The sequence below is a fragment of the Bidens hawaiensis genome, unplaced genomic scaffold, assembly GCF_021521415.1.
Source record: "Bidens hawaiensis isolate Kalapana, Puna unplaced genomic scaffold, B.hawaiensis_p1.1 tig00017353_1, whole genome shotgun sequence".
In the NCBI taxonomy this organism is placed as follows: Eukaryota; Viridiplantae; Streptophyta; class Magnoliopsida; order Asterales; family Asteraceae; genus Bidens; species Bidens hawaiensis.
In genome coordinates this window covers 295,146-319,636 of record NW_027492628.1, presented here as the reverse complement: position 1 = coordinate 319,636, position 24,491 = coordinate 295,146, and the positions used below count along the sequence as shown (strand labels likewise).

At 33.5% G+C, this 24,491-nt stretch overlaps 4 protein-coding genes across 4 annotated transcripts; 3 read left to right on the top strand and 1 right to left on the bottom strand.

Annotated features, from left to right (window-relative positions):
- The first annotated feature begins 2,787 nt into the window (after nt 1–2,787).
- On the top strand, nt 2,788–3,261 carry LOC143553702 (protein S40-4-like). The gene has a single exon (XM_077043635.1). It carries the CDS (start codon nt 2,788–2,790, stop codon nt 3,259–3,261), a length of 474 nt encoding a protein of 157 aa, XP_076899750.1.
- Nucleotides 3,262–5,463: 2,202 nt separating this feature from the next.
- Nucleotides 5,464–7,403, top strand: LOC143553701 (uncharacterized). The gene is made up of 4 exons (XM_077043634.1): nt 5,464–5,564; nt 6,729–6,837; nt 6,908–6,964; nt 7,050–7,403. The coding sequence occupies exons 1-4, from the start codon at nt 5,464–5,466 to the stop codon at nt 7,134–7,136; spliced, it is 354 nt and encodes a 117-aa protein (XP_076899749.1). The 3' UTR covers nt 7,137–7,403.
- A 1,914-nt stretch (nt 7,404–9,317) lies between these two features.
- LOC143553696 (ribonuclease MRP protein subunit POP4-like) lies at nt 9,318–16,552 on the top strand. Its single transcript, XM_077043632.1, has 8 exons — nt 9,318–9,582; nt 9,758–9,793; nt 15,373–15,449; nt 15,539–15,780; nt 15,867–15,935; nt 16,024–16,082; nt 16,176–16,277; nt 16,363–16,552. The coding sequence occupies exons 1-8, from the start codon at nt 9,444–9,446 to the stop codon at nt 16,407–16,409; spliced, it is 771 nt and encodes a 256-aa protein (XP_076899747.1). The 5' UTR covers nt 9,318–9,443; the 3' UTR covers nt 16,410–16,552.
- A 3,492-nt stretch (nt 16,553–20,044) lies between these two features.
- Nucleotides 20,045–23,375, bottom strand: LOC143553695 (cytokinin riboside 5'-monophosphate phosphoribohydrolase LOG3-like). Its single transcript, XM_077043630.1, has 7 exons — nt 22,920–23,375; nt 22,400–22,497; nt 22,201–22,231; nt 21,475–21,574; nt 20,804–20,874; nt 20,579–20,722; nt 20,045–20,464 (listed from the first exon to the last, which is right to left on the bottom strand). The coding sequence occupies exons 1-7, from the start codon at nt 23,037–23,039 to the stop codon at nt 20,372–20,374; spliced, it is 657 nt and encodes a 218-aa protein (XP_076899745.1). The 5' UTR covers nt 23,040–23,375; the 3' UTR covers nt 20,045–20,371.
- Nucleotides 23,376–24,491: the final 1,116 nt, after the last annotated feature.

Here is a 24,491-nt window from a genome sequence, read left to right as displayed (position 1 = left end):
TTTAAACTAGTAACGCAACTTAGTCACCAAGCATAATATGTGGTCACCACTCAACTTGGCCACCAAGGTGAATTTGGGCAACAAGGTCAACTTGACCAACAAGGTGAACTTGGCCACCAAGCATATGGAATGTTTCATAATACCCCTAGACTTTAACCGACTTGTTGAAACCTCTTAGGCTCGGTTCACCGACTTGTGACCCGGAATAGAAATTAATCCAACATACTAGTGGTAATGAGAAATTAGTTATGCGTATATATTATCTTAACATAATAAAAAAGAATTAAATTTGGTATTGGTAATTTTGATATTTCGTCTTCTTATTCTAATTGTTGAAAGGTTTAAATAAACTAATTCACCGTAATACATTTAAATCCAAAAGTCACAACTCATTGAACAAATCTCCCAATGCAAATAATCCAATTTTAAATTATAATAAAAAAATGTCTTAGTCATTTTGGAATATTAATAATACTGATTTTGATTTCTTGGTATTTTGTTGATATAATAGCATGTATTAAAACGTTTAATTATGTTTTCACTTCTTTAGACTATGACACAACGACATGAGTTGCATATATGTATAAAAAGTCCCTTATCACTTGTATTAGTTTTTTAATAACATATTTTTATATAAAACTTTTAGCATTTAAAAATTTAAAAATTGTTTTATAAAAAAAGTCCCTCTTAAACAAAAGACTTTATTATAGAATCGGGATCTAGTTTTCTTTTAATTAGAAACGAAGACTTTATTTTAATCAACAAAACAATTCTTGTGATAAACCAACACTATGACTTTGTCTTTGTTACGAACAAAATTGTGACATGATTGAGAGAAAGAAACTAAGATTGAATAAACCCCATCAAAACATTGATATCTTCATTCTAGGGATGAGCACAATCGGTATTCATACCAATTGATACTGGTATCGAATTCGGTACCGTTACGGTAATGGTATTTCTCGAATTTTGCATGAGATACTGGTATCGATCTCAGCCATACTTCATTCTGATCCGAGCTTGTTTATTTTAACAAACTTATACAAATGACAATTTACGATTACAACCCTCATAATTATCCACAATTGACATATAACCCCCTATACTATTTGGCACGTAACGGTCTTCGAGTATTAGGATTCAATTGAGGCGTTTATGGTACCAACTATTTCTTGAACAATGGAGTAGGAATATTATAATTTGATTTATAAATTTTGTTAGAATTAAATCAAAACATTATTTTAAATTACGTTTTATATACTTAATCATATTGTAATAAAATATTTGACAAAAATAGTTAAAGCTAAAAAATGAGTTTAAATAACATTTTTCATTTATTAACTTTTAATAGAAAAACAGAATACATCTGTGTTTAATTTTTGTTTTTTTAAACAAATTCTGGCAACTATTATTAGTATAAAAACAACTACAAAGGATAAGTTAAATTAAATACCATGTAATCTTTATTTTTATTAAAGAAATAGAAATGCAATCTTTATAAAACAGATAGAATAGTTTAGATAAGTAGGGCCACGGCAATGCCACTTACGTTTTTTAGTTTAATCTAGTCGATCCAAAATCTATTATTGATCACAAAATTGGGTTCACCACAAGATGAGGACACACGTCGACGCTATTTTGGTTGATCTACAATAATGTTAATCACCCCTTGAGGTTCAGTCTAATTACATTGGATCTGCCTTTTTAACCAAGTCTTTTTTTGTCGGGTACCTGATTACTAATTACTTGTCGGGTTCGCGTTATGATATTATGTGATAAAAGTTTAGTTATTAGAATTTCCATGATCCGAAACTGGATCTTAATAAAATTCAACTGATATCTGATTTGAAATATCAAATTTGCGAGTATTGTTATCACAATTCCATATACTTATTTATTTCTATAACAACGGTTTATTATATTTTTTAGGATTATGTAACATTGGCAATTAACCGAGTACTGTCCGATACCGTTTACAACTAACTAACTCATAAAATCCATATTACAATCTCAGGCAAGGTCTCCTACTTAAACACTATTACCCGCCCTAAATACTCATGTTTCTTATTAATCCGTTGAGTTACGGTTTTTCATGCAATCCTTATACATAATACCCGTTCTGTACATGAGAATTTTTTGATATCAACATGCCCAAAATGTTTTAAGTTCACAAAGTTGATAAAAAGCATAAGTCTAGCTTATTTTTAGCATCTTTTTAATAATTGAATTTTTCTTTAAAACGTCACCTCTATCCTACTTATACTCTTATACTACTCCAAACTAAATATACCATATGCCCGGATTTGAAACCAGGAACTTAATAGATAAGCCTCTACAAAATAGGTTAGTTTTATATTAGCTTTGTTATAACTGATAACCACCAGTGTACCACAAGGATACATTTACAATAATTCAATTTAAAAACAATTCAAATAAATCTCATTCACTTAACAAACTAGACTTATGTTTTTCTATTAAATATTTGATACTTCAACATCAAGCACAACATAAAGTCAAAAGAAATTAAGTCGTGTATAAGCAGCTAAAGTCAAGTTTATGTAAAATAATCCAAATAAAATGAAAAGTAATTACACCAAAACATCAAGAGTGACATGTGTAACTTCACACTACAATATTTTTTCATATCACCCCTCATAATATAAAATGTTCACAAAGCTAGCACATAGCTTATCCATTACACAATTATATATACCATGCTTAACCCATCACCAACCACCTTCACAACCAATCAATCCTCAAACACAACAAACATCATATTTCTCTCCGATGACAACAAGAAAACTACACCATGATCAAACACCAAAGTTCCTTTATCTTGGAGGCGGTGGTGACAGTGGCGATCAGGGCTTCGAGATGAACGAATCTGACGTGTGGAACATTGATCATGATCATTTAAACGAGCATCAAAACCTCGTACCTAGAAGAACAAAGTTTCCATTGAAAGCTCATCAACAAAGAAAAGTAGCCATGTCAGCAAGGTCAATGCCAGTCAACATACCCGACTGGTCAGCGATTTTGAGAGACGAGTGTAAACATCACGGGAGGAGAAACAATTATGATGATGATGTAGGGTTTGATGGTGATGACAATGAGAACATGCTGCCACCACATGAGTATCTAGCTAGAACTAGAATCGCTTCATTCTCGGTTCATGAAGGTGTCGGAAGAACACTCAAAGGTAGAGATTTGAGTAGGGTTAGAAATGCTATTTGGAAGCAAACCGGTTTTGAACAAGATTAATTAGTGTATCTACTTGATCCATAATTATGTTAACTATTATAACAGTTGGTTTTGTAACACATTATAGACCTCACTCCATTAAATCAAAGAGTAAATACTATGTTACTATTAATGTGTATTTTTGTTTTAAATTAAATGATGCTATTTATAAGGTTTATTCATCTTCAAACACATGTATCATATTTGTTAATATGTATAACATCTTCAAACTGACAATTGTATAAAAGGCTTGGGGGTTAGTCGGTAGCCTCTTAATGATTTAATTAGGAGGTTACCTCTAAATCAATCAACATTAAGTGTGCCTGGTTCACTAGAAGAGCACATATGAATAAGAAACCACTTACCCATAAGTTTCAAAATGATGATAAATGAAAATTTTACTCCTTAAATATGTTCATAACCATCTATCACTCACGCACCACCTCCTCAACCCACCACCAATCACCACCATGTTAGGGTACTAAACACTAGTATAGAGGTTGTCAAATAGCCCCTTAGCTACCTTTATTTATTATTTTGAACGGTTGTTGGCTCTAGATAACCCTATATTTTGTCACGTTACTAAAAAGGAATACAACTTAAGTTACGCAACGTAAAAGTTATATTAAGTTTTCCTAGATTAAATTAACTAAATAACTGAAATTACTTTATTGACAAAAAGATGGAAACTTGATCAGTAAGAGAAGTTATGACGTATCTAAATCATTCAAGATATAAATCGGTTCTCTAATAATCTATTTTGAAACAAAACGACGAATACATTTTGTCTACCTTTTTTCTTTAGGTTGATGCTTTTATATTATCAGAAAACGAAGACTTTTTTGAAAGAATCTGTTAATATTCGTCATGTTTTATATAAGGTTACATTTTATAACACACATTGATGCAAACATTTACCTTTTATGTTAATTTGTTGATTCAAATGGGTTTAAAGACCTTTATCTCCTGTTGATTCAATTAACATATTGAAGTTATTAATTGAATGCTTAAATATCTCAATTTCAATTCAACTTTGTTTGAATATTCATAATAAATTTATTTATTAAACTGAGGCTAGCTCAAGCTCAGATTTTCAGCTCGGTTTTAAAATCGAGCTGAGCCAGTTTGGTTTAATACCAAGCCGAGTCATAACTTCTCAAGCCTTGACTCGGCTCTTGATTGGGCCTTATTAGAACACTTTTTTAAATTACTAGCATAATGTATTCTTGTCAATACACAATACGAATAGATTAATGTTGGGTAAGTTTGTTATAAAAGCCTGGATAATCTAATAGTCAAATAAACTTTCAGATTAAAATTATTTTTGGTTTTTCAAACAATCAATTTGATAAAACTTAGACAACACAAGAATTTTTTGATGAATGAAAGCGACTTTTGAACCTTGGTATCAACCGAAAATGACTATTAAATCGTACAAGTGGGATTAAGGTTGGAAATTATAAAAAATACACCATCCATTTTGAAATTTAAATTCATTAAATAACCATTATTTGGACTTAGGATTTACTATGTGACAAAATTCCAAATTTCATTTTTTAAAAACCCTATTTTGACTTAGGATTTATGAATTAGCTCGATCACAATCAAAGCTCTGTCGTTAGGCCTTATCAAGGTTTGCGCCCCTTGGATTCTACTATTAGAGTCGTGACCTATAGAACCCCGCCAAGGGAGTGCTCTATTGATAAGAGGTTTCGCTGCAAACATCATAATAATTAAAGAACTTAAAAAAACGTGCACACCATGCCTTCCTGACTTGTTTAACGGATACTATAATTCCATGTTATTCGACAAGTCAATCCAATTACATTAAAATATATTGTAATAAGAATAGTTAGTAAATTAACTTTATCCTAAATTTTTAATGTAATTACCTAGGAAAAAAATGTGTGTTGGTTTTTATTAATCCAGCTGTCATATTTTAGTCATCGTTGGTCCCAACTAACGAATTGGTTGCTTACGATCTCATTTTTTAACGTACTTGTTTTCTACGGCCCACGACTGATAGAATCCTAACGTCGTAATTGAGGTCGCTGGAATTCTATAATCGTCGTCAGAATCGGTAGGTGGTGGTGGCGGTGTTCAAGTTGAGTTTTCTGCCAAAAAACGTGACTTTTCCGGACACACGCGTTTTTCCTGTAACATTTAAGTAATGACGTTAGAATTTTATTAGTCGCGGACGATTGAAAACAAATGCGTTAAAAGATGAAACAGTCAACAACCGATTCGTTAATTGAGGTAATTAATTACTTGAGGCTTTGGACCATTGATTACCAAATTACTTCCAATGAAACTGAATTATTGAGGTAATTAATTAGTAATTAGTTGTGATTGTTCGATTGTGTTGATATTTTGAATCTGGAAATTAGGGTTTACAAAAACAGCAGTGATTATAAAGTTTACCACTTGGGAAATAATAATAATAATAATAATAATAATATGGTTTGGATCAAATACAAATGAAATTATCGTGCTAAATGTGAGAATCAAGTAGAGTAATTATATATACAAGTAGAGTAATTATGTAATTACATCATAGAGTAATTATCATAGAGTAATTACATAATTACTCTACTTGTATATATAATTACTCTACTTGATTCTCACGTTTAGCACGTTAATTTCATTTGTACGTTAACCTTCCCCTAATAATAATGCCCCAATCGGCGGTTTTGTTCTGATAATGTCAGCTAAGACTTTATAAAACAAACCATTAACGAAACGAACTAAACATTAACAACTAATTTATAAAATTTAAACGTTATAGAAATATAAAACAAACCTTTAACTAACGAACACAATTGAACGAACGCGGCCTCTATTTGTTCCTTTAACTAAACAAACAAATTTCTTGTTCGTCTGCGTTCATTTATTAAACGAATGAATGAAAACGAACTTCCTGCCGAATGGCTCACGAACTGTATGCTGAATGTTCGGTTTGTTTACAATTTACAACCCTAATGCCCACACAATGCGGCAGGGAACACAGAGTCACAGACACGAGTAATCATGTTACATGCTAATTTTTTGAATTAAAAAAGAAACTATCAAACTATAGCATAACCTTTCTCAAATTAAAGAGAACAATATCCTCGTTTTTATGGTGTAATTTTAAAAAAAGTATTAACGTGTGAAAAAGGTATCGCCGTTTAAAAATCATGGAGGGAAGTTGCTTTAAAGCTAACAGTATGAATAGAAGGATTGTACTATGTGTTTTAAAAGTTCTAATTACCTAAAACTATTAATATTATGTAAAATTACATTTTGTCCTCCTAGCGCGTAGCGAGTTTTACAACACTCTTAATATAAATGATCAAATGAGTAACGTTCTTTGTGCAATTAACATTGTTGTTTGACTGCTTCATATACTTATTCGATATGATTGATCAATGAAGCTAATAGTAACATTCATAATCCCAAATCCGATCGATTTCATATAGCAATCAAGATTGTTTGTTGAATTATTGCAGAATGCAGTTTGATCTTGCAAACAGGGAAGCAGTTGATGAATCTGCAGAATGGAGACTCAGATTTGATGAAGCGGAACGTGCCACCAAGTGTACAAATGAGCTAAAAAGAGTATGTACATTTTCATTAAAAACACATGTTAGATTATTTGAAATGATTAACCTGGTGGTATTGTTAACAGGTTAAGGAGAATGTTGGGGATAATAATATGATCCAAAGGCTAGATATGCTGCAAAAGGTATATACTTTATCGTTCTATATATTTGTAAAACTTTTTTGTGTGATATTAATGTAACAGAGTTGAGTTGTGATTCTTGTATTAGGAAAATATAAACTTGTTGGAACGGGTTGAGACGTTAAAACAAGAGCTTGAAGCCGAGAAGTTGAAATGCAGTATGCAGAAGGTGTAACCGTGTTGTTCTTGACCATTGATATTGTTGTGTAATTTGGACTTGTTGGATTTTGAGATTTTGTTTTGATTAGAGATTTAGAAAAATTAGTTATTGTATTTAAGTGACAATTATAGTCTATGAAAAAGGAAATCATTTTTCAAGTTATAGTCTATTAAGATAATGTAGCCTTTTTTTATTCAGAAACACAATATTGATGTGAAGTATCATCAACACAAGTGTATAAACAATTTTAAAAATTAAATTGTAAGAATGTACATGTTCCAGGGTACAAAACAGTGTAGTCTAAATATAAGTTTCACATAGAGCTGTTCAAAAAGCTTGTGGTCCGTTCGATAAAAGCTCGAATAAAACTAGCTATAAAACTTTATTTGAAACAAACTGAGCTGAGTTGCTCATTTTTGTAACCGAGCCAATCTCGTCCCAAGCTCGTTTAGCATCAAAATCAAGCTTGAGCCTAGTTGAGCTGCTTTGATTAATTTCGAGCTCGAGCTCGAACCCACCCTGGCTAGACTTGTACTTTCACGATGTAAACAAGTAACAATGAAGTCTAAATATAAATCTGTTGGTCTGCTGGATGCCAAGCAGAGGTGCACAAATCGGTTAACCGGTTAATTTGGTAACCGTTTTTTTTTTCGGGAAATAACCAGTTAGACCGGTTTTTCGGGTAGGGTAGTAACCGGTTAGAGAAACGGTTTTGACCTGTTAGACCGGACCGGTTATAACCCGAAAAAACCGGAATTTAATAAAATAATACTTAAAAAACCGGTTAACCGGTTCGGTTAACCAGTTTTTAACCGGTTTTGAAATCAATAATACAAACCGGTCACTAACCGATGGTTAGGATCGGTTAGTAACCGGTTAGGATTGGACCGGTTAGTAACCGGTTAACCGGTTTCTGTATGCACCACTAACTTGCCAAGTGAAGTAACAATAAAGCAAGCCCGAGACAAAGGCCCACTTTAAATAGGGACAGAGGCGCACAAAATCGGTTTTTGGGTTAAATTAATTTGTTTCGAGTCAAAAAAAGTTAACATGACCAGTCCAATCCGGTTTAGATTAACCGATTTATAAAGATAACAATCCAATTTAGTTTTGAAACCGGTTTTAACTCGCTTCGGTTCAACATTTAATCTGTTTTCAACAAATATATCTATAACTAGGGGTGAGCACGGTTTGGCTCGGTTAGGTTATTGAGTGAAACCTAAACCAAAACCAAAACCGAAGCAGTCGATTATTTTAGTTTCCTAACCGATCGGTTTTCGGTTACTCGATTATTTTCGATTTAATTTCGGTTAATTGCGTGTACATTCAAAAAAATTCGAAATAAAATAATGAACTACAATAATTATTCGCGTTCCAACTAATATAGAATAACAAGTCTTTAGTCATTATTATCCATGAATAAATTTTTAAATAGCAAAGATTAGAATAGAGAAAAGGTATAAACCGATTACCTTAACAAAGAATGTAAAGTGACGAACTGATGGATTTGAGTCCGTAGAATAAAGATAAGACATAATCGGTTCGGTTTTATTCGGTTTTTTCAAAATGGATAACCTAACCGAAACTGAAAATCGGTTTTTCAAAAAACCAAAAAATCAACCTTTGGTTAACGCTTCAATTCTGTTTTTCGGTTAGTCAGTTTCAGTTTGGTTTTCTGCTCATCCCTATCTGTAACCAATTTCAAACTCACCGACCCACACTATCTCGGTCCGCTCTCGGTTCTTGTGTGTACCCATTTGAGTGTCAAATGGGTCGGTCCGGTTCTGACCCGATTCTCAGTCTTAAATTTAGGCGAAAACAATTATTGGTAAATAAATGTTTACTACATTAAATATCAAAATAAATGACTTAAAGTTAATAATTTGAAAGCAAAATTGAAAACCCAAATCGATTAAGCCAAATTAATAACTCAAATGACCTAAAACCCTAATTTACAGGAACTAGGGCAAAATTCTCAATCACAAAAAAAAAAAAAAACATACATACGTAGATTGCAATCAAAGTCGAAGCTTTCTGAAGGTAATCCACCAAATCCTACTTCTTGCGTTGTAATTCTTTGCAATTCCTTCATATTTCGGTTCTTCAGTTAAACTTTTAATAATCTTGTTTAGGGTTTTTGCTAACAGAGTTTGTACATAGTTACTGTTAAAATTCAATTGTATTCACTGCAAATACATTATCTTTATCGAATATCCAAGCAACCCTCTTGATGTTATATGAATTAAGTTATTGTTGGAACAATATGATTTGATCATGTAGTGTTGTTGTATGTAGATATACTAAATATATTCATATGCTGCAATGACAACTAATCTTGCGTTTGAGGCGATTGCATGGCGAGAAGCTCACGAGCTTAAGCTACAACAGAAGAACAAAAATAATAAAAGGTTTCTTGAAAAAAACCGAGCTGAAGATTTTGCAAGTACTCCATCTAAGAAATGTGTTTTGAGCTAACCCTTGTTTATTTACATTGTTTTATACCTGTTTTGGGTTTATTCGTATTTTAAGCTTTACCTTTGGCTATATGATGTACATTAATGATTATATGGTTGAATAATGACGATGATCGTGTTAATCGAACGTTTTGTAAATGATGGTGTTTTTGGTATTTGTAGGCAAATACTCTTTCACGGGGCAAACTGCTGCACGAGGTATGTACGTTGTTTATTGCTTTTAGACATGTGAATGAACCTAACGTTCAGTAAACCGTTTGTGAACCATTTCGCGGGAAGTTCGTTTATGTTCGTTATATAATAAACAAACGAACATGAACAAATCTTTTGGTTCATTTAGTTAAACGGACGAACATGAACACATGTATCGTTTGTTCGTTTATGTTCATGGATGCTCGTTTGCTTATGTTTGTTCATTAATGCTTGTTTACATATTGATTCATATTTATAGGCCCGTTCCAATCTTACAATTTTTATAGTTTTGTGCAATTAAAATATCACCAGTTACGGTTTAGTCTAATTTTATAAACTTTTTTAGGCTTAACATAATGATGTTCATTCATCTATGTTAAGTTATGTTTGTTCATGAACAGTTCGTTTATTCCATTAACGAACGAACATGAACACACTCGTTTTCTTAACGAACAAACACGAACATGAAACTCCTTTAGTTTAATTGTTTGTGTGTTTGTTCGGTTAAAGTTGAACGAATGAACATGAAAAGAAACTCCTTTCGTTTAACTGTTCGTGTTCCATTGTTTGTTCGGTTTGTTAGGTATCGAAGCACACACACACGAACAGAAATCAAAGAACAAATAAACACGAGAGATTTACGTGGTTCGGTTACAGTGTGTAACCTACGTCCACGGGGGAAACTAGGGTTTATTATTTAGTGATAATGATTTATAGATACAAGAGATCTATTTGTAGGATAGCTAATTAGGGTTTAACCCTTTGCTAATCTTGCTAAACAAGAAACCTAACAAACTGGGCTTTGGCAATTAGAGCTGGCCAGGCCCGTTTTGCCTTTTTCTCTAATTCTCAGCTAACCCATTATGGGCTGGGCTGAAGACAACATATCTCCAACAATCTCCTACTTGGTGTCTTCGGACCTCGAACTGCACCATCTCTTCCGTACTTCTGTAAAATGAAGAATCCCCTTTACTCTTCAATTTTCCCTAGTTACCCCATTCTCCTCAACTATTCCCGGAGACCAGCTGAAGCTATAGCTTCAACTTATCCAGCACCACAGACTTGGTTAACATATCTGCTGGATTTTTAGCACCTGGGATATTCTTCAAACTGATTGTTCCATCTCTAATCAATTCCCTCACAAAGTGATACTTTCTCCCAATGTGCTTCGTCTTGCTATGATAGACAGGATTCTTAGCAAGCTTCACTGCACTCTCGTTGTCACACTGATGTTTTACTAATTCTTCGAGAAAAGTCTTCAACCAAACTAGTTCTTTGCTCGCTTCTGCAACAACTATATACTCGGCCTCTGTTGTTGATAGAGCCACACTTTTCTGAAGTCTTGAAGTCCAGCTCACTGCTGTGCCTCCCACTGTAAAAACATAACATGTAGTGCTTTTGTATGTCTCTCTGCAACCTCCCAAATCTGCATCAGTATAACCTCTGAGCATAGTATCTTTACCCTTAAAACTTAACCCCATCTTTTGAGTACCCTTCAAGTATCTGAGTATCCACTTGATAGCTTCCCAATGTTCTTTACCAGGATTTGACATAAATCGACTGACTACCCCAACAACATGAGCTATATTTGGTTGAGTGCACACCATAGCATACATGAGACTCCCAACCGCTGATGCATAAGGAACCTTAGCCATCTCTGATTTTTCTTCTTCAGACTTTGGTGATTGTTGTTTGGTAAGCTTCAAGTGACTTCCTAATGGAGTATTTCTAGTCTTAGTCTTCTCATCATTCATCTTGAATTTCTCTAACACTTTCCTTGTGTACTTATCCTGAGATAGTGTTAGTGAACCAACTTTTCTGTTTCGGGTAATACTCATCCCGAGTATCTGCTTGGCTGCACCTAAATCCTTCATCTCGAATTCTTTAGACATTTGTTTCTTCAACTTACTAATCTCATTCATGTCAGACCCTGTTATCAGCATATCATCTACATACAGAAGTAGAATGATGTAGGAATTTTTGAAATTCTTTAGATAGAAACAGTGGTCAGTTTCACAACTCTTGAAACCTATTCTCTCCACGAAGTCATCAAACTTCAAGTACCACTGTCTCGGTGCTTGTTTCAGACCATACAAGCTCTTCTTTAGTTTACAAACCCAATTTTCTTTACCTTTTACTTGAAAACCCTCTGGTTGTTTCATGTAGATGTCTTCATCTAGATCTCCATGTAAGAAAGCTGTCTTGACATCTAGTTGCTCTAAATGTAAGTTCTCTGCTACAACGATACCAAGAACCACCTTGATAGTAGTCATCTTCACAACTGGAGAGAAGATTTCGCTGTAATCGACCCCCTCTTTCTGTTGAAACCCCTTAACCACTAAACGAGCTTTATACCTCTTGGCTCCATAGTTCTCATCTTTGATCCTGTACACCCACTTATTCTGAAGAGCTTTCTTGTCTTGCGGAAGCTTGACAAGAACCCAAGTCTTATTCTTGTCTAAAGAACCCATTTCTTCTTTCATTGCTTGCTCCCAATGGAACGATTCTTTTACCTTAATTGCCTCAGAGTAGTAATCAGGCTCACCATTATCAGTTAAAAGAAGATAATTAACTGACGGACTTGTACGACCGGGATTGAACCTGTCCGGCGGTTTAGTAGCTCTGGTGGATCTCCTGACCCACTTGTCAGGTTGTTGTGGCTGTTGTGGAGGCTGATCTTCTTCAGACTCTGAACTCCCACTATCTGAAGACCCCACTGGTTCTTCAACTCCACCGTCATTATTATCAAACTCGGGATCTGAATCATCTTCAGGACCTACTATAGATTCTGTAACTGGTTCTTTTCTCTGACTTGTGGTTTCGAACTCAACCTCTTCGGTCTGAACCTCTGAGTTGACTGACTTTCTGTCTTTGTACAGCTCTGCTTCATTGAATTCGGCGTGCTTGCTTCTGACTACCTTTCTGTTTTCAAAATCCCAAAACCTATAGCCCATCTTTTCTGACCCGAAACCAATGAGTGTGTACTTCTTCGCTTTAGCATCTAACTTGTCACCTTCTGGATTAATGTCATAAGCACTGCACCCGAAAATTCTTAGGTGATCATACTTTACAGCTTTACCCTTCCATTCTTCTTTTCTTGAGGAATCTTGAATCCCAACGGTACTGAGGGCCCACGGTTGATAAGATAATCTGCAGTGTTAATTGCATCAGCCCAGAACATCTTTGGGAGCCCTGCATTAATCTCATACTTCTGGCTCTCTCACATAATGTTCTGTTCATCCTCTCTGCAACCCCATTCTGTTGCGGAGTTCCTAGAACTGTATTTATCATCTTGATCCCTCTTTCAGCACAATAATCAATAAATTTTTTGCTGATGTATTCTCCTCCGTTGTCGGACTTTAAGCACTTAACCTTCAAATCGGTTTCAAGTTCAACAGCAGATTTCCATTTCTTATAAATACCAAAAACTTTAGATTTATGTTTAAGAAAGTAAACCCATACCTTGCGTGTTGAATCATCGATGAAGGTAACATAGTAGCGAGATCCTCCAATTGAAGCGACCAATGGCGGTCCATATACATCTGAGTGAACTAGCTCTAGTTTATGAGCTTTTGGTGCTCTACCTGTCTTCGCAAAAGTTACCTTCTTTTTCTTGCCAAAGACGCACGGTTCACAAAACTCAGACTCGACCCTCTTCAACTCTGGAAGCTTTCCCCTGACGACAAGCATTTTCAACCCTTTTTCACTCATGTGACCGAGTCGTTGATGCCATAACTTTGATTGACTCAGCCCACTAGTCACTACATTAACCCCTTCATCTGGTACTTCAACCATATATAAAGTACCTTTTTTCTTACCTCTAGCAATCACCATACTGCCTTTCACTACTTTCCATTGTCCTCTACCAAAAGTGACATCATATCCCTCATCATCAAGCTTACCAATGGATTCAACATCTTCCTTAAACCTGGAATGACCCGGACATCTTTCAAGGTCTAAGTGGTTCCCAATGGAGTCTGTCTATGTCTCCCATTCCTGCTATATCAAGACACTGATTATTAGCCAAACAAACTTTACCAAAGTTACCTGTTCGTAGTTTCTTCATCATCTTCGTGCTAGAAATAGCATGAAAAGATGCTCCTGAATCCATAATCCAGTCTTCAACAGGATTCTCGACACAACATATAAGCGCATCATCTGAATCATCTGATGCTGATGTGGTAGCGTTCACCTCATTCTTTTCTTTAGGTGGGTTGGTGCATTGACTTCTGAAGTGCCCGTTTTCTTCACAATTCCAGCAAACTATGTCTTTCCTTGGTTTTGCTGATCTCGACTTACTTCTTCGTTTAGAGCTTCGGATCCAACTGACCCGGTAACTGCAGTGATTGTTCCTGACCAGCTATCAGGTAATGAGGATAAAAGTAGGCACGCTTGTAGTTCATCATCTAACTTGAAATTAACGGAAGACAAACGAGACAAGTGAGAATTAAACAGGTTAATATGAGCAGTAACTGAACTTCCCTCTTTCATGCGCGTGTTAACTAACTCCCGTATTAGGAACACTTTATTGGCAGCAGATGGCTTCTCGTACATGTTTGACAACGCTTCCATAATCCCACGCGATGTGGTTTGTTCTAGGATGTTGTATGCAACATTCATAAATAGAGTAAGCCGGATTGTTGACATAGCCTTCTTGTCAAGTGCTGTCCAAGCTGGTGTTATCGGTGTAGGAGGAGTCCCTAGAGCCGAATCCAAATCCTTTTGTACTAGCAAATCCGTGATTTGCATCTTCCACCATCCAAAATTCTGCCCATCAAATACCACAATTCTGGTCTACCCGTCTACAACCATTACTTCTATTTTCTGGACAGAACAGAACCAACAACAGCAACAGTTCGGTTCTCAAACTGATCAGCAACAGCAGCTGCGCTCGGTGGGTCAGGGGATGACTGTGGTCAACTGCAACAGATCTGGGTTGTCTTCCAGCAAAACCCTAGCAGTTGGCTACGATCGGTTTTGGGTGGGTTAACGCTGGGTTGGTGTTCTTCGATGATCAAGATCCGAGCCTGGCTCTGATACCAGTTGTTAGGTATCGAAGCACACACACACACGAACAGAAATCAAAGAACAAAGAAACACGAGAGATTTACGTGGTTCGGTTACAGTGTGTAACCTACGTCCACGGGGGCAACTAGGGTTTATTATTTAGTGATAATGATTTACAGATACAAGAGATCTATTTATAGGATAGCTAATTAGGGTTTAACCCTTTGCTAATCTTGCTAAACAAGAAACCTAACAAACTGGGCTTTGGCAATTAGAGCTGGCCAGGCCCGTTTCTGCCTTTTTCTCTAATTCTCAGCTAACCCATTATGGGCTGGGCTGAAGACAACATATCTCCAACACGGTTAAAGTTGAACAAATGAACACGAACAAGAAACTCCTTTTGTTTAACTGTTCGTGTTTGATCGTCTGTTCAGCTAAAGTTGAACGAATGAACACGAATATGCTCCTTTCGTGTTCGTTTGGTTCATTTGCAAGCTTAGCTTTCCTTCAAACAAACAACAATGTTATGTGTCTATTGTAATAAAACATACATTTATTATTATTATTCAATTATACAGACGCAGAACCAGATCATCCTATATATCTTCCACTCTCTCACCCTGTCCATGAGAAGTTAGCAATGCCAAATCTTGAGGTTTTATATCTTTTATTTTCTTTTATCATGTTTAATATATAGTTTGTTTGAGTTGAACGATTATTTCAGTATGCTATAAACATATGCAGGTAAATGTGATGGACAAGATGTTACATGAACTTTTGCAAAATGGCGATATTGAGCAAAATTACATGCAAGGATCCAGAAAAATGAAAATTGATAATAGGATCAATCTCGATAATAAAGTGCAAGAACACAAAATGGAACTTTCAAAAGTTTTACAAAGCCACTCAAAGAGATCTAAAAAACACATGTCGATGAAGCAACACAAGAAAATCAGATCATTAGATTTGCCTCAAGATCTGCATAAGTAAATATCATAATTGTGGTTATTATTTTCCCTCTTTTTTGTTGTTTTAAATTTTAAAAAACATTTTTGTTTGTGTTTTGTTACAGGTTTGAAATGTTTCAACCGATGCATGATATGTGGAAAGATTACATGACCCAACTTTTAAAAAGCGTTGGGTAAGAATTCCGTTTTCAGTTTTATTAAGAATTTAGTGTTTATTTCAAGAAAGTTTGAATCTTTTTGCAATTATGATGAATCTTTCAGGAAAAGTCAAATGCTTCAATGTATTCTTGGTGCAGATCTTCATGGTGCACATATTCTAGGTTAAATTCGTAGTACTTTCTCTATTTACGGATACACATTTACTTTTCTTTATGTTACATTAATCTGGGATGTGTTATGTTTATGTATTGCAGTTGTAGATTGCAAAATGGTTGTCTTTAAGGGTGTGAGCGGGATCATGATCCGTGAAACCGCTGAGACGTTTGGGATAATCACAAAAGATAATAAGTTTAAAGGTAACAATCATTTGTTTTATAAACATTTACTTATTGGCTCAACTAAAAATTATTGGTGGACTAATGTTTTTATACATATATTTAGTTGTGTTGAAGAAGATTTCTGTATTTATGCTGCAAATTGATTGTTGAAAGATTACACTGTTTGGAGATAAGTTGACCTCCAGAAAAGTTGGTCAATGATTTGACTAATCGAAGTCAACTTCAAATTTTGACTAGGAGAGAAAGAGATGTAGGACATGGTTTGTTATTTATTTAATATTTACCAAGTTTTATTTTTTGTAAAATCTTTACATTATGGTAATTGTTCAAAGCATGCATGGGTCTGTAATAATATTAAGCTTTTGTCAAAGCCAATTTTGCCTATTCATGTAACATATTTTTACACTTTCAATGTGGCTCAAGCTATTTTGAGGCCTTAAACAAATTTTTGGTTTCAAGTCATTTTCATAATTATTTTTAGCATGACAAATGTCCTCTTTATCTAGGTTTTCATAGTTTGTTTCTTTTAATAAATGCATTAGTTTTCATTTCACATTGATGTATAAGAAAAAAAAATGTATAGTTGAAAGAACTAAAAAAACTGCCTATATAAAATAAATCACTTATTTTAGCATAACAATCCTCCTTTCATCTAGGCTTTTTTAATCAGTTTTTTTTATAAACATATATATTGGGTGTTATGTTTACGGGTGTGCAAGAAACCGAAAAAACAATCTGGAACCGAAAAAACTGAAAAATCCAAATCGAAAAACCGAACCGAAACGACTAACGGTTTGGTTTTATGTTTTTGTAAAAATGTTAGTTCGGTTTTGGTTTTGCATATAATAAAAACCGAAAAAATCGAACCGAACCAAATACAATTTTTTTTATATATTTTATATTAAGTAATTTATAAGAATTTAATAAACATGTAACTCAAATATTTTTGGTAAAATGTTTAATAGTTTATTATTTTACAATTAACAAAAATTTTTATACCTAAATTAATTATTTTTTGAAAACTTTCTTTTGACCTAAAATTTTCAAGATCAAATGGCAAAAACCGAAACCGAACGGTTTCAAATACTCCAAAAACCGAAGTTTTGGTTTTCGGTTCGGTTTTATCCAAAAACCGCATTGAACCGCACCACGCATACCCCTACCTAGTTATGTTTATTTACTATGATGTATAGTATAAAAAATATATAAGTTTGATTGAATTCATTCCAGTTTCAAGTTCATTCATTTCTCAGTCATAAACATGTTATTATTGAAACTTGGATTTAGTTTTCAACAAGTTATATGAACCAAACATGCAAAGAATAAACTTCAAGTTCCAATTCTGCACCCCTAACTCTTCATCAAATTCTTTAAATTTGTCATAGCGGTTCTCAATCGACCGATCCCACAACTAAAACAAGAGACATACATCATGTAAATTGTTAAACAAAGAACACGATGTCAGATTTGATCCCTACACAAGTAATCAGACACTAAATAATAAAGCTTGCAAAATTATTTTTTCAATCAAATATTGAACCGGACCTACAATAGTACAGGTACATAATTTGTTTTTCAACTTGTAACATGGCTGCTGGTAAAAACTCACATTCCAATATTTTTCTTCTACCTACAAATGTCCTTGGAAGTGGCTTTTTCTAGTGGCAATTGGCAAAGCACCATGGTTGGTGCTTGTAATTTGTAATCACCATTTATATGCTAATGTGTTGTTAGATATAGAAAGTTATATAATCATTACAAATCAACAAAAACAATAATCATATTAATAACGATGAGTATGAAGATTGATGGCTACTTTGACTGAAATTAATACTTCATTGTTTCATTTATAGGCTAGTTACTTAATCAAATGTAATGCCTTAGGTGGTGTATGTTTTCTAAATAAAGCTCTGCGGGAGCTCTTTTGTTTGCGCTACGCATACAAGAGCTTCAGCAGAGTGTTTGTTTTCTCGCAGACATTTCATTAAAAAACACCAGCGCGATATCTTTTTGGTGCATATCTGACCCAACCTCTTTTACCTCATAAACTATCCTTTTCCTTCACAAACTCTAAGCCCTAGCCACCACCCTTGCCCTTCCACAGTCCTTACTCCACCGATTGAAATTCAACACTTGAGGCATAAAACTACTGTGCTATGCTTTGCTACCTCTCATCCCTGCTGCTCTCTGCCACCGCCTATCGTCTCTTTTAAGTTTAAAAAATTAGTTTTGTTTAAATTTCAATTTATTTTAACAGTCTGCAGAAGTTGATAAAACAAAAAAAAACCTTCTTATTACAGACCACGGACATTTGGTCTACCTCTTCTTCTACAGAGGTCTACAAATATGGTTTGCAAACTACAAACATTTTAACTCTTAACAAACAAACTGCACCTTAGTTACTAGAACAATCTATAAATAAAAGTGCACTTGTAAGCTTTAGACAGCTTGATAATAAAATTCCAACCACTTTGGTTTTATGTAAAACTTTACTAGTACGTGTCTAGCTTTTTTTTTCTGATGTCAAAAAATAATAATAATAATATAATAGTGTTTTTGTTTTCTTTGTTAGATTGCATAAAACAACACCCAACAAAAAGAAAAGGTGAAAAGGAAATATGGAAGGATATTTGAATATTAAAGAGTGGGAAGAGAAATGCTTCCATAATTATTACTTATTGCACATCAAAATAGACTTGTTAACAACTAAAGTGATCACTTTGTGTCACATTCCTTGATATATTCTGAATAATGAAAAATCATGTTGTTATAGTTACTAAAATTGTAGGTATTGACTTTGATTTATAATGTATTGTTGAAATAAAATGGGAGGACCATTGTTAATATTTCTAAGTGATTATGATTGTGTCCCAAAAGGGCATGTCCCTCCACAGACAAGACGGGGCATAATATGATTGGAGATTGTAATTCTTTTGGTCAAATCAAGAATGTGGTTTTGATGTCATTGGTTATATCAGTTCTTGTCTTTTGCTACAACCTTAACACCTAACAATGTTGTAAGTTTGAGAGAGAGAACATATATAACTAATTATGTAGTTATAGTAGTCACTAGAAGGTGTCAAGTTGGTCGGCCGGAGGTTGTGAATACTCAGGAATTACATTACTGATCGAGTGAGTCTAAGCATAGAGTATTCGGGGATTCATCTTTGTATTGATATTTTTCATTAAATATTAGTTTCATCAACTTTTTTAAACTCAAGTGTTCTATATTTCGTTATCTTTTAAAGAAAATACCATGAAAGTGATTATTTTATTATTCACTTTAATATGGGTATAATACACACATATTAAAATGACATTTTTTAGAGGTGTAAAACATGGTGTGTTAGACGGTCGATACGGTTATGTCTAAAACGGTATTTTGATTGCTAAACGCACGTTGCATTTATCCTAGTTTATAAGGCGCGGTTATGCATTCTAAAAACTTGCATTCAAACATAAACACAAGCCTCCTCGCCAAAAAGAAAAGAATAAAAACACGCACACACTTGTCGCTTACTCACTGAATTCTTCGCTTCTTAGACGAAATTCACTTTATACGGGAACCAACCCCAATAATATGTTAAGAACCATAAAAACTTCATAAAACACTTATATGTGTATCATGTTTAAAGCAATATATACAACTATATATTATATGATTTCACTATTCTTAACATATTGGTTATGAAAAGAACTTTAATCAGTGTATTTTTGTCTATTTTAAGTTTTTTTCTCTTCATCCTAATCCCATGTCACATAAACATTTATCAAAAAGATGATGGCCATATGGAAACTTGATGTCAAAGAAATTGAAGTTGCACATAATAATCTATCCTATAAAAGAAACTGAAGGTGAAAGAACAAGTTAAGAGTTTCCCACATATTTTTTTAAAGTCATTTCTTCTTCTTCAATAATTTACAAAAAAAGAAATAGAAAGAAATAAAACACTAAGCCACTTCACATCAAGATTCTAGTTAAAGCAAAACCCTTTTCAAAGTTAGCACCTTTTTCCTTCCACTGCCACAAATCATCCCTTGATATATCAAAAAGAACAAGAAAACAAAAGGACCCATCCCATATGTTGTTGTTGTTGTTATGATTGGATTCATCACCTAGATATATCACACTCAGTGTACCCAAGCTGTTGCTCCATTTCCCAGCTCAACTTTGAAGCAACTCTTTCATGGCATGGCACATACTCCTAAATATATATATATATATATAGGTCAATCAAACAAATCAGTCAAACAGTTGACTTTCATATATGTTTGACCTCAAAAGTCAAAAGATTTTGAAAACTAAATTTAAATATTACCTCAAGTTTTCTAACCAAATCCTTAGCCGTTGGCGCCAACACAATAATGTGGCGAGCACTCGGGCTGATGAACCCTTCCTCAACCGCTTTGTCGATGAACGTTAGTAACGAGTTGTAGTATCCATCCACATTCAACAAACCAACCTGCAAGATCTTATTTTTTTTATATAAACTCTTTGGCTTTGAAATATAAAAAAATGGATTCATAAAATTGATAAAACGTACCGGCTTATCATGAATACCGAGTTGAGCCCAAGTTATCACCTCAAGCAACTCCTCAAGAGTGCCATATCCACCTGCATTTCATATTACAAAATGTAATTCCTCTGTAACTTATTTTACTAAAATTTTATCTTGATATCTTGATAATTATATATATAAATATCATAAAATCTGTATCAAGTACAGAATCTGAGGTCTTCATGGAGTGAACTTTAGCTAAATTTGGTCAATTTCAGGGTAACAATCAATATTTATGACAGAATCTGATGTCCTAAGTGTTACTCATCCATGACAATCACTATCATGTACAATTTCTTGATATGATTACAAAAAACACACTTTTTTTTAATGAAAACAAGTTTATTTTTTTTCTTTCCAAAAGCATGTACCTTCTGCATACATAATTGTACTTTTGTTCTTTGCAAGACCAAGAATCATTTTTCTTGATAATCAACTCTAACAATTAACTTTCACTTTTTTATCAAAAAGTCAAAGTCAATACTTTCATCATCTTTATATAGCTTCACAAAGATTCTTGCTTTAATTAATATTAATATATTTGAATGAAAGAATAAGATAAATAAAAGCAGCTGGAGCCTATGTTGATCTAATGGTCAAATGTCTATGAGATTTTAGTGAAAGAATATTAAAAATGTTGCAGGGCTTATATTAACCTGGTAAAGCAATAAAAGCATCAGAATGCTTTGCCATTTCAGCTTTCCTTTGGTGCATATCTGCCACTGCTTTCACTTCCCCTACAGTTTCACCAGTTAACTGCAAACCAACAAAAATAAAGCTCTTTGAATAATCTTTTACAGCTTTCAGTACACACACTCATACATATATGTATATCTATGTGTATGCATATTCAGTGAATGCCAAGAAAGAATGGTACAAGCTGCAAGTTTCAGGAAAACATAACACCAGAAAAGGCAAAAGAACATATAAATAATATGAAACCATGATTTCTTGATAAAAACTAATTACTTTACTTAAATAGTTAAATATAACTAACTAGTATGACCCGTGTACTACACAAGTAATTCTTGAAAATATAATATTTAAAAAATAATCAGTATACAAGAAAATAAACCTGTTTTACACTATTAAGTAAAACAAACATAGGAAGTAAATATTAAATTAACAAATTTTGAAGCATAAATTTTAATAATGATAACTATTATTTTACTATTATAAATTTGTTAAAAAATGTGAGGTTTACTGTAAGAGTGAAAAGTGGCAAAACTTGTAGTTAGTATATAGATATAGATATTAGGTTCAAGAAAACTTCTTTACTAAACAAGTAATAAACTAATAATCTTTATATACATTTTCTGTATTGTGTAATATAAAAATATGAAAAGTTTGAAGAATTTTGATTAATATTGAGACATATATACCTCTCTAGGCATGAGTGTCTTGGGAATAACCCTGCAGAAGAAGAGAGACAATAACATGACAAAAAAGTTAGTTTAATCAAAGAAAACCCCAACAACAAACACACTGATTCTGTTCCTTAATCATTCACTGTTAATCTTTATTAAAAAAAAAAAAACTTTTTACTATTTTTAGTCAGTAATAAACTAATAATAAACTTACCCAATAACATGACGACCACCTTCATGAACAGCTTGTGACACCAGTCCCATTAATCCAATGCTTCCTCCACCATATACCAAATCAATGTTTCTTGCAACCTGCAGATATTATTATTAACATGCAAATGTTGAAGCTTTTGTGTATTATTATTAACATGCAAATGTTTCTTGAAAAATAATACATTTTTATGGTTGGTTTGAATCAAGCAATCAAATCCCACCAAGAAACAGACATAATAATCTTGAAAAGAACATATTTTTATGGTTGGTTTGAATCAAAAGCCCATCAAGAAACAAGAATCTTGAAAAAGATCACATTTTTATGGCTGATTTCAAACAAACAAACAAACCCTTAATACCAATATAACATACAAAGAATAAAGATTTAGGATAAAACAAGATTCAAAACAAAAAATGTCTTTTTATTATTTTTTTTATAAAAAACCCATAAAAAGTGTATTTAAAATCCCCAAAAAGAAGAATATATATATATATATATATATATATATATATATATATACCAATTCATTTCCAAGCTCAACTGCAGCATCTTGATAACTAGTCTTCTTTCCTTGACTGCTCCCACAAAAAACACAAATTCTTTTGAACTTTGATACCTTCATTTCACTATCTCTCTCCATTTGGGAAATGAAATAGTTGATAGATAATAATAATAATAATAATAATAATAATAATAATAATAATAAGAATCTGCAGGCTGGTATATATGTTTCAAGGTTAAAACTTTCAAGAAACAAAATTGTGTGTGACAGCAGAGAGCACTAGGAGTATAAATATTTTTTAGAGGGGGGTCTGGCTATTTATTTAGTCCTTTTTGTGCTTCACCACTCACTCATCAACCGTGCTTATATATTTGTATAGAGTTTTGGCACGTGACTTACCTATAATTTCATACCCAACCTAGCACGTGCAGGACACAATTTATTTGGACATTCATGTATTAATTAGACAATAAACAAATGTCCTTAGTTTATAAAAATAAAATAGTCCTAGTTTTCTTATTATTCCCTAGCTAATATTGTTAGAAACAGAGTGGCAAGCAACGGATATAATCAACACACGCACAAACAAATATCACATAGTAAAATAGAAAATATACAAAATGGTTCAGTCAAGATGATCTACGTCCACAATTGCGACATGGTTTCTCTTATTAGCCCAAGCGCAAGATTCTTGTGACAAAGTGGGTATATATGGAGACTAGTTATTTTTACAACTTAATGAACAGGAAACAAAATATGAGCCTATAATCGGCCCTCAATCTTAGCATTCACGGACCCAACAAGGCAACAAATATGACAACAAAGGAATTCCACCTTCATTGATATATTTGATAAGTTTTGAGAAACCCTTATCGTTGTAAATTTCTTAAAACTCTAATGTTACATACATTTACTTTCTTGATTCTGTCACTGCCTGTCTGTCTTTGATCGTCTTTCCATCCTTCATCTTTACTCTTTCTTTCTATAATCACCACTCATTGCAACATCTCCATTCATTTGCTTTTTTCTCATGTAAATAAATTATGGAGTGTTAGTAATACACGAACTTTAGGAAGAATTTTAATTTAGTATTTGTTGTTTCTCCTTGAGAATTTATGTTGACACTTAAAAGAAATTATGTGTGACAAATTAAACAAAGTGAGATATGTGTAAACATTACAATAAATACCGGCAAATGGAGAAAGTAAATAGTTCTTTTAGAAAGGTGACTTTATGTATTTAGGTTACCGTATTCTCTAAATTTAGAGAGTTCTGATGCCCCACTCTAGCCAAACTATTTGTTTTAACCGGACTCACGCGGGCTTCAGAGTTTGGCTTGAGTGTTCCCTCAAGAAATCATATCACCAGCTGCCACTTGATAGTCGTTGTGTTGCCACAAAAGCAGAACTATCTGAAGTAACACGCGGTGGAACAAAAATCTCAAGCGGGCTCAGAATTCGAACTAACGACATTATACATGGCCTAACTCAATTCCTTCATTACCAATATCCACCCAAAGTAATATAAATTCGAGCATTCACATCACATTCCATGTAATAACCCATCCTATATAATTTAGGGAATTTTTTT

What these genes read in the sequence shown, in the direction of transcription:
- LOC143553702 (XM_077043635.1), top strand. Translation starts at nt 2,788, where the DNA reads ATGACAACAAGAAAACTACACCATGATCAAACACCAAAGTTCCTTTAT.
- LOC143553701 (XM_077043634.1), top strand. Translation starts at nt 5,464, where the DNA reads ATGAAACAGTCAACAACCGATTCGTTAATTGAGGTAATTAATTACTTG. An exon ending in GTACAAATGAGCTAAAAAGA is followed by an intron (nt 6,838 to 6,907) that starts GTATGTACATTT and finishes TATTGTTAACAG; the next exon opens with GTTAAGGAGAATGTTGGGGA. An exon ending in GGCTAGATATGCTGCAAAAG is followed by an intron (nt 6,965 to 7,049) that starts GTATATACTTTA and finishes TTCTTGTATTAG; the next exon opens with GAAAATATAAACTTGTTGGA.
- LOC143553696 (XM_077043632.1), top strand. Translation starts at nt 9,444, where the DNA reads ATGACAACTAATCTTGCGTTTGAGGCGATTGCATGGCGAGAAGCTCAC. An exon ending in GGGGCAAACTGCTGCACGAG is followed by an intron (nt 9,794 to 15,372) that starts GTATGTACGTTG and finishes TCAATTATACAG; the next exon opens with ACGCAGAACCAGATCATCCT. An exon ending in AAAAGATAATAAGTTTAAAG is followed by an intron (nt 16,278 to 16,362) that starts GTAACAATCATT and finishes ACATATATTTAG; the next exon opens with TTGTGTTGAAGAAGATTTCT.
- LOC143553695 (XM_077043630.1), bottom strand. Translation starts at nt 23,039, where the DNA reads ATGGAGAGAGATAGTGAAATGAAGGTATCAAAGTTCAAAAGAATTTGT. An exon ending in TTGAGCTTGGAAATGAATTG is followed by an intron (nt 22,498 to 22,919) that starts GTATATATATAT and finishes TAATATCTGCAG; the next exon opens with GTTGCAAGAAACATTGATTT. An exon ending in GGTGGTCGTCATGTTATTGG is followed by an intron (nt 22,232 to 22,399) that starts GTAAGTTTATTA and finishes CTTCTTCTGCAG; the next exon opens with GGTTATTCCCAAGACACTCA.